The sequence below is a fragment of the Geospiza fortis genome, unplaced genomic scaffold (genome assembly GCF_000277835.1).
Source record: "Geospiza fortis unplaced genomic scaffold, GeoFor_1.0 scaffold962, whole genome shotgun sequence".
Taxonomy (NCBI): domain Eukaryota; kingdom Metazoa; phylum Chordata; class Aves; order Passeriformes; family Thraupidae; genus Geospiza; species Geospiza fortis.
The window spans coordinates 202,096-212,095 of record NW_005054620.1 but is presented as its reverse complement, the minus strand read 5'-3'; the positions used below and the strand labels follow the sequence as shown (position 1 = coordinate 212,095).

The 10,000-nt window shown below is 41.8% G+C and overlaps 1 protein-coding gene across 1 annotated transcript in view; it reads right to left on the bottom strand.

Annotated features, from left to right (window-relative positions):
- The window catches only part of COMMD10 (COMM domain containing 10), a 121,765-nt gene extending 112,007 nt beyond the window's left edge, over positions 1 to 9,758 (bottom strand). Inside the window, exon 1 of the mRNA XM_014310987.2 lies at positions 9,619 to 9,758. Coding sequence (XP_014166462.1) covers positions 9,619 to 9,758 — 140 coding nt within the window. The remainder of the gene's footprint in view (positions 1 to 9,618) is intronic.
- Between the last annotated feature and the right edge of the window lie 242 nt (positions 9,759 to 10,000).

Below are 10,000 nucleotides of genomic sequence, written 5' to 3'. Positions count from 1 at the left end.
GGGGGCGGCTCCGAGCCGCCCTGGGGCCCACCAGCAGGCAGCGGGGACCAGTGCTCATCCTTGAGTATCATCCCTGAGCCGTCACTGTTCAGCCCGTCAGGAACCCCAGGGACATATGTTCCCACATGGGAGTGCACCGTCAGCCCTAAAATACCTGTCATCACCATCCTTGTTTGTAGGCCATGAACTTGTCAAAGCAAGCTGCCGCCCTTACAGCAACAGCGAGTTGTTCTGGAGGCCGTGGAATCTACAGTTCCTGCCTTCCCCAAACAACCTGTGCCCAGGTAATGCTCCCAAAGTCCCACCCCGTCCCGCACCATTGAACTCCCCTGCATAAGACACAGAGCACACCGTGTTTCAGGCCAAGTACAAGGTTCTCAAGCTACATGAACAGAACCGTTAACTTTCAAGCATTGAATTGAGTGCTTCTACTTCACTTGAATGTGTGAAAAATGCATATTTTATGATTGGCTTTTCACAACTATTAAAATTAATATTATATGTGTTGTGTTAGAAAGTAATGCTGTATTAATTCTCTTAAGTAGTGTGGTAAATATAGTTTTAGGTTATAACAAAAATGTTAAAATAGAAACTATGCTATGTAGGATCCTTTTTTTCTCTAAAGAAAGGACTCGCACTGAGATAGCAGTCACAGGACACCTAAATCTTTCAGAGAAAGGGAATTTATTGCTCCATTATCAGGAGAAACAATCTTCTTCCTGCCTAGCACAGCCAGGATGACACTGTTAGGCTTATGAGGAAGAAGTTGACACTGACCAGACAGAATCCTGTATTTGAATGGAATTTATGCATCATGTATGAGGTGTATGAATATGCAACAGGCTATTGCTTTTAAGGGCTAATCCTTTGTTAACGGGTGTCCTTTTTCAGGTTTCTGCTGCCCAGAAAAAGGTACCCAGATGTCCATAACTCTTTGTTTCTATTGTCTCATATTGTCCTAATTCAAATTGTCCTAATTATTATTAATCTAATTGTATTACTATTTTTATAACTATTTTATTACTATTAAACTTTTAAAATTTTAAAAACAAGTGATTGGCATTTTTCACAAATGGATGTAATGTCTGTGAGACATCTATTTTCTATCAGGTTTGGCTGAAATTGAGAAACAGGATCAAAGACAATGGGATGAGCGAACAGAGGAACAGGCAGCAAAGCTGCATAAGCCTTGTTTTCCTAGGAAGCCAATTAAAAATATTAAAAGTGTTTTGAAGACTTCTTCAGAATGTGGCTGCAAAGGTTTATAATGTGTGTCATGAAGGTAATAAATGGTAATAAATTATGATAACCTGAACAGACAGGTGGGAAAAGGTTGGAAATTTTTGAGAGTAGTGTGAAGAAATGTTTTATAAACATATATGCTGAAATCTTGCCTCTATTAACTGAAGGGAATTTAGTCAGTAGGGTCAACTTCAATATGGTCACCATTGCAGCCAGAACATCTGAAAAGATGATTTCTGATTAAATAGACTTGGCCTTAAGAAGCAACTTTAGCAGAAAAAAACCCTGTGAGAGACATGGCCATATTCCAACAGGAGTTTGAAAGCAAAGAATTCCTGCCTGAGACTTAAAACACATTTGTGCTATACTCTGTCCTGGGTAACCCAAAATGTTATTGGATGCCATATCTATCTGTGCCCAAAATAGTTACTGACACTTTAAGGCCCAGCGCCACAGCCAGAAGCAGAACTGCGTGGCAGGTGGGGGTGGTGCCAATCCCTTTAAAATGTTGGAGCACCCAAGCCAAGTGCTCTTTACCCTCATGGCATTTGCTCAAGGTAGATGTTGTTTCAGATGGGTTTTTCTGGGCTCACAACAGTAGCAACCCAAAAAGCTGCATTGTACAATAAGAACCTGTTTCAGAGTGAATTTTGTAACACCTGTCAACTGTGCAAATCTTGAGCCAGTCAGGGTTGGGTCACCACACGTCAGTGCTGAGACACTGCTTCTTCCCTGCTGCTCCCTCCCAACACACCAATGGCTCAGGAATAGTAGCACCAATGCCAGCGGAGTCCAGTGGATGACAGGAGACAGAGAGACAGCAGCACCAACACCCAACGAACCAGAGCCTGACTCTGGGGCCAGAGTCACACCCTGCAAAGCCCATGATTTCTGTCTGCCACCAGAATGCTTTGTAAGCTCCTACCTTCCCAGGACACGTTTGCCACCAGCTTCCCTTCATCATTCAAACCACATTGCCAGCTGGGGGGCCACCATCCTGGAGGGGCGGTCGCTCCACCATTTTTAAGTTTCTCTTTTTTCCGGGAGGGCCAATGAGATTTAGCAATTTTGTATCTAATGGTGATTCACTGTTATTTCTTGCCTGTTGCTGTTTCGCATGTTAGAAAAACGTTATTTTTTTCACTTACATCTACTCATATTAATTTCTCCTTATGGTGGAAATAGACTGGTTAAAACTATAAGGGGAGGTAATTCATTTCAGATTGTATACTTTTTAAATTGTCTTAAACTGAGACAAACTTATACCAGAAGGTGGACCCACAGTCACTGTTATGAATGGCCATTACGTTTTTCAAGCTATTGTTCTGGGATGAAATACAGTAATATACAACTATTCATCTGGTTTTCTGTGCTCTTATAAAACACACACACACACAAAAAAAAAGCCATATTCTTGCAAGAAATTTTCTTGGCTAGAAAAGAAAAATGAGTGTTTTGCTCCACATTGAAAAAAACTCAACAAATCTTTTTGTTCTAGGAAATCTCCCCTGAGAGCAGAATTTTATAAAGCTTGTTCAGGCAAAGTGAGCAACGGCAGCTGGAAGTCTGAACAACTGCTTATTATTTCACAAAGTTACAGTTGATACAGGTATTGGATGTGCTGCTCAGGTGTGCTGCCAATTCTCTGGTATTAAAACTTGGACCTATTTTAAAGTGTTTTCTTTCACACTTTGCTGCATCAAATGAATATTTAAAATGAATAATCAGGAGAATGAACATTAAGAACTCAACTGGGCAACCTGCTCCACCTGGACTTGCTTGACACAGGAGGTTTGACTTGTGGGCCCTGGAGACTTCTTCTACCCTGTACGAGTCTGTGTTCAGACCCTCACTGAAGAAACACAGGAAAGAGAGATTAGAAACAATAAATAATGAAGCTAACTTGACAAGGTGCTGTCAAGTGCACTATTATACAACTTTTTATCCTAATATTATTTCCAATACTAAGTAAGAATTCTAAAAAGTTGTGATTTCTCAAACATCCATTCATCTGTTATTGGTTTGCACTTGTACCCATGTCATGAATGAGTGTTTTAAAATTGTTTAAAGAATCACTGGCAAAAGTATCAGTAAAAACGGGTTTAATATAATAGATTCTATAGGCCCTCTCTACTACTTACCAGATGGTCAAGGTGCGCTGAGGATAGAAAGGGGAAGGATAAAGGGGAATACAGCCCAAAGGCCCAACAGCACTTAATTTAATAGCATTTAGAACTTCAATTCAATTGAAACTAGTACTTCAATTCAACAGCACTTAACTTATAACTTAATTTAAACAACTTAAGCAGTTAAAAATCTAGGAGAGCAGCATTTCTCCCACATTTGGTATAGCACATGCACACTTGTATGCACGCAGACAAAAAGAGTGTGTGCTCTCTAGCAGGTCAGCCCCCAACCTGTGCTGGTTCTTGGGGTTCTTCCTCCCCAGGTGCAGAACTGTACACTTGCCCTCCTTGAACCTTGTTAGGTTTCTCTCTGCCCAGCTCTCCAGCCCATCAAGGTTGCACTGAAGGTCAGCACAGCCTTCACGTGGATCAGCCACTCCCCCCAGTTTTGTATCATCACCAAACTTGCTGTGGGTGCATTCGGTCCCTTCATCCAGGTCATGGACAAATAGGCTGAGTAAGACTGTACCCAGTATTGATCCCTAAGGAATGCCACTGACTACAGGCCTCTGCCTGGATTCTGCTCTGCTGGTCATGATCCTCTGAGCTCTGACATTCAGCTAGTTCTTGATCCATCTCACTGTCCAATCATTTAACCCACATTTCCTGAGCTTAACTACAAGGATGCTGTGGGACACAATGTCTACCTCAGCTGAAGGTGAGGTAGACAACATCCACTGCTCTCCCCTCATCACCCCATCCTGCCATGCCAACTCAAAAGAGCTGTAGCAACTGTAATGCATTTGGTGCAAATATGTATTTAAGGATATTTGAATATTTATTCAGAAAGCATTGGTCTATATTTCTTTAGTCCATCTCTTTTGGTATTTTGCCCTAAAGTGAGTCAAATCTGTATTCTGCCAGAGTATGGGATGGATATAGACAAAGTTCAATTGTGCTCTTATAGGAGGCCTTTAAAAGGATAATGAAAATAATCTTGAAAATAATTAATTTTTTTATTTCTTTAATGATGCAGTAGGATTGAATGGCACTTTGCCATGTGCAGGAGTTCATTTTAAGCCAGGAGGAACTGTTTAGTGGTCTTGTAACAGAAATATGTAGACTCTCTGGAACCACAGATCTGACTTTTCCCAGGACTAACTGTTCCTCACTCTTTTAAAAGCACTGAAGGTAAACTGAATACCTTGTGGTTTACTGAAGTTATCCAATGTTAAGTTCCCATTTGAAGAGGAATCCCATGGCAATTTTTATAATAAAATGTGGGAGCTTAGTTTGGGAAAGAAGATTTCCATTTTCTGCCTGTTGTTTTACAGTGCTATGATCTATTGTACTCCTAGTCTGTGTTTCAGAAGTACTATGTAATACGAATGTTCACTGTGGAACTTTCCATGAAGGATTTGCAAATACCAAGCAAGGGACAAATCATTGTGTGCCCCTTCTCGTAGCAGAGAAATAGAGGTAGACAAGAGAGGAGTGGTCCTGCTACAGCTGGCTAGCTAGCCCAGCCTTGTGCCCCCATATAGCTTTGGTCTGCCATATTCCAAACTTCTATCTCTTAACTCACCCAAGAAAGCCTCTGATGTTCATGGTCTTTCACATACTTTCACATCTTAAAAGTCATAATATTTAATGGCTCTTCCTTTGCCTCTCCTAAGCCACATGCTAATAATTCTATTAATACTTCCTTTTAATTGGCCTTTGTTGTAGAAGCAGTTGTAAGTATCCAATACAATATGAAAGGACAGCTATTGTGTTTTTTTTCCTCAGTGACAACTTCAGATGTAGAGAAATAGACATATTGTCAAATAAAGAGTGTCCTTAGTGGATGGATTCCTCGCTTGTTGTCTAACTCAGTGCAATGAAGGAAAACAACAAGATGCTGTGCATAGGTCTTATTTTATTTTCTGAATTTTCAAGTTTATAAAAGGCAGGAGGTGCACAGTGTAATCTTTGGAATTAAAACAACTCCAATAAGAAAATGCCCAAGCACATAGGAGCTTAGAAGGGAAAGACGCATCCTTATGCAAAAATCATGTGGGAACACAGGGTTCATTTCCCTGAGATTGGCTTCTTTGTAGTAACAACATCTAATAAAGCAGAGGGTGAATATCTCCTCCCAGATTGATAATGATTGTAAGCAAGGGAAATACAGTGGAAGACACAATAATTTCAAATTAAACAAACTGAATCAACTTTTAGGCACAGAATTGAGAGATTGAGAGATGGTATCTTAGTTTAGGGTATAATTCAATATATATCTATCTATACTCTCCCCTTTCCTTAAGCCACAATGGGATCACTTGTAGCCATGAGCAAAGCAGCCACATGGACAAAGAAAAGACAGGAAAATGATTCACAGAGTCACTGCTTGTTTCAAGTGCATAATCTGGGGAGGAGGGGAGGAATTGGAAAGAGAGAGAAGGACACACAGACCTTAAGGAAGAGTTCATTGATCTGTTTTCCCTTAACCAGTTTTCTAGAGCAAATTTATTCCATAGGGAAAATCATATTCCGTTTAGACTGATTTATAAGGTGTAAAATGATCTGATGTCATCTGGAGCAAAACCAATCTCTCAAGAGACTATAAAATGTTCTCTGCCATTTCTCTCAAGGGATTTAAAACCATAATGTCATGCAGTGTGGTGTATGTAATTTCCTAAGAAAACTGTCAAATATGGGCACTGTGTTGCTATTTGTATCTACCACTAACTTTCACAATCCATATAAAAATACATATAACATGTTTTCTTCTTCCCCATGTACATCTGCCCTAATAGAATTATACTTGTTCACTCTGAACTGCTCATTTGGAATTTGGGGAAAAGTTAGCAGGATCATTGCAATAGTAGAGTTATTTTCAAACCACAGCAGAGCTGCCTCTGCCCTGTTACTTCTTTATCTTGGCTCTCACCTTTCTTTTATTTTCAGATTTTTTGCTCTATTTCCAAGGTTGCAATAAGTGTGTTTGCGTGGAGTTCTCTTAGACTTTGCATTTAGCTATGACTGTGACTGAGTCATAGTCCATTTTAAAAACCACAGAGTAACACAAATTAATCCAACAATGGGATTTCCACCAATCTGGTATTAATCACATTACTCAGAAAATGTAACATGTAGCCTTACCACAGGAATCCATGTGATAAATTATTTAGGTTTTTGCCTTAAAATAAATAGATAATAATTCAAACCTGTCCATTTCAGATCTTGAGGTTATGTCAAAGGCTGCCATCTTCCTGTCAACTGAAATCAACTTTATCTTCTTGAAGAGCTGCTTGTTCCACCAAATCTAGAATGAGTCTATGGCACATCTGGAACAAGAAACAATTCCTAACTCCTGACTTATGAGCAGGATTTCCACCTACTTTAAGAAATTATGTGACCTATTTGGACTCCTGGCAGAAGTCAAAGGATACTTGGGGACCAGTGAAGTATATGAGAGAACATCACCAGATCCAATTACCAAACAGAGTGTTTTAACCACCACAGGAGACATTCCTCTGATGTTTTTCTTTTTTTTTTTTTTTTTTCCGGTAGTGAGTGTTTTTATGGAATCATAGAATTGTTTAGGTTGGAAAAGATCTTTAAAATCATTGAGTCCAACCACTAAACCATGTCTTAAAGTGCCACATCCACATGCCTTTTGAGTGCTTTCGTGGATGGTGATTCCACCACTTCCCTGGCCAGCCTATTTCAATACCTAACTACCCTTTCGGTGAAGAAGTTTTTCCTAAAATCCAATCTAAAAGTCCCCTGGTGCAAATGGAGACCATTTCCTTTCATCCTATTTCTTGTTACCCAGGAGAAGAGACCAACCCTCACCTGTCTCATTTCAGATAGTTGTAGAGAGACATAAGGTCTCCCCTGAGCCTCCTTTTCACCAAGATAAACACCTCCAGCTTCTTCAGCTTTTCCTAATAGCGCTTATGCTCCAGATCCTTCAACAACTCCATTGCCCTTCTCTGGACTTACTCCAGAATGCGGATATGCTCCAGAGTCAAGGCCTGTCTTGTAGTGAGAAACCCAAGACTGGACACAGCACTCAAAACTGGACACAGAACTCATTGTCCCCCTGTGCCACCTTTGCCTGGTACAGGGGGACAATCTCTGCCCTGGTACTCGTGGCTGCACCACCAGCCAATGGTCTTTTTGGCCACCTGCACACACACTGGCTTATGTTCAGCTGCTGATGACCAACACCCCTGGTCCTTTTCCTCTGTGCAGGTCTCCAGCCACTCTTCTCCAACTCCTTCATGAGGCTGTTGTGGCCCAGAGACCCAGCACCTCACCTTGCTGAATCTCACCCAGCTGGCCTTGGCCTATCAATCCATCCTGTGCAGATCCCTCTGCAGAGCCTTCCTACCCTCCAGCAAATCAGCACTCCCATCCAACTTAGCGTCATCTCTGAACTGACTGAGGGAGCGCTCAAACCACTTGTTTAGCAGGACTGGCCCCAACACTGAGTCATGGGGAACACCACTTCTGACCAGCCTCCAGCTGGACGTAGTTCTATTCACCTTCACTCTCTGACCATCCAGCCAGTTTTTAACCAGGGCAGAGTGCCCCTGTCCAAGCCATGCACAGTCAGTTTCTCCAGGAGAATGCTGTGGGGAACAGTGTCAAAGGCTTTACCGAAGTCCAGATAGACATCCACAGTCTTTTCCTTATCCATTAGGCAGGGTCATCCTGTCACAAAAGAAGATCAAGTTAGTAAATCAGGACCAGCCTTTCCTAAACCCAAACTGGCTGTGTCTGATCTCCTGGTTGCCCCATACACGCCAAGTGAAGGCATGTTCTTCACGACACTCTCTGGCACCAAGGCCAAACTGACAGGCCTATGATTCCCTGAATGTTCCTTCCAACCTTTCCTGTAGATTGGCATATTTGCCAACCTTATGTCATCTGTCACCTCATTAGTTTTCCTGGACTGCTGGTACATGACAGAAAGTGGCTTGGTGAGCTTTGCTGACAGCTGCCTCAGTAACTTTCAGTGGATCTCATCCAGCCCCATGGACTTGGGTGTGTCTAAGTGATATAACGGGTCAGTGGTCACAGCTCCTTTAATATGCAGGCTTCATTCTGATCCCCACCCCTGTCTTCCAGTTCATGAGGCTGGGGACCCAACGAACAACCTGTCTTGCTTTTAAAAACAGAGGCAAAGATGGCACTAAGTACCTCTGCCTTTTCCTCACCCTTTGTCATGTTGCATCTCCCCACATCTATGAGGTAATGAGATCCTCCTTAGCCTCCCTTTTTTTCATGGTCACCTAATCGCAGAATATGCTGAGTCAGAAGGGACTTTTAGTCTTGCACAGGACATCCCAAGAGCTATACCATGTGCTTGAGAACATTGTCCAGCACTTCTCTATGTATTTATGAAAACATTTGGTGTATTCATAAAAACATTTATGTCTTTCGCAGCAGTAGCCAGATTATTTTCTGGGCTTTGTCCTTTCTATTTCTTTCCCTGCATAACCTCACAACATCCTTCTAGTTCTCCTAAGTTGCCTTCCCCTTCCTCCAAAGGTGATATATTCTCTTTTTTACCCAGAATTCCAGCCAAAGCTTTCTGTTCAGCTAGGATAGCCTTCTTCCACATCAACTTGTCTTTTGGCACATGAGAACAGCCAGCACCCTGAAGATTTTCTTCTTTAAAAATCTGGACCTCTTTGCCATTCAGGACTGCCTCCTAAGGGACTTTGACAACCAGGCCCCTTGACAGATCTTCCTAAATCCAAGATGGCAGTTATGCTGACCCCCTTCATTTTTTTCTCTGAGAATTGAAAACTCTATCATTTCATAATCACTGTACCCAAGATTGCTTCAGACCATCATATCACCCTCTAGTTCTTTTCTGTTCACAAACAACAGGTCCAACAGGTGCCTTCTCTTCGCTGACTTGCTATGTCAGAAAATAGTCTTACACATACTCCAGGAACTTCCTGGATTGTTTTCCCTCTCTGCTATATTGTATTGACAGTAGGCATCTGGAAAGCTGAAGTTCCCCTAGAGAGGAAGGGCAAGCAATTGTGAGACTGCTTATAAAATATTTTATCTGCCATTCCCTTCTGTTTGGTGGTCTATAACAGATTCCTACAGTATATCTGCCTTGTTATCATTCTCTCTGATTCTTGCCCAGAAACACTCAACCCCATTGTCATAATCATTGAGCTTGAGACAACCAAAACTCTTCCTAACCTACATGGCTACCTCCCCACCCCTCCTTCCTCACCCATCCCTTCTGAAAAGTTTACAGCCATCTATCACAGCACTCCAGTTGTGCAAGTTGTCCCAGCATGTTTCATTGATGGTGACTGTGTCACAGCATTCCCGCTGCACCATGGCTTCCAGCTTCTCCAGCTTGTTGCCCATGCTACCTGCATTATACCAGCTAAGGTGTCATTAGCTGAAAGGAACAAAAGAATTTTTCCAAGGTAGCAAGTCAGAAGGAAATTTTGATGTTAAGACATTCTTAGGATCTGTTCCCAAGTTTCATGTATTGGAAGGTATCTTTGTCTTGGAGCAGATGGTCTTTGTCACAGAAAATGGCCTGTGGTAAGGGAGAAAAGTGGTGCCATGTTCAAAGTTGGGAGAGCCTCCTCAAAAAGAAACAA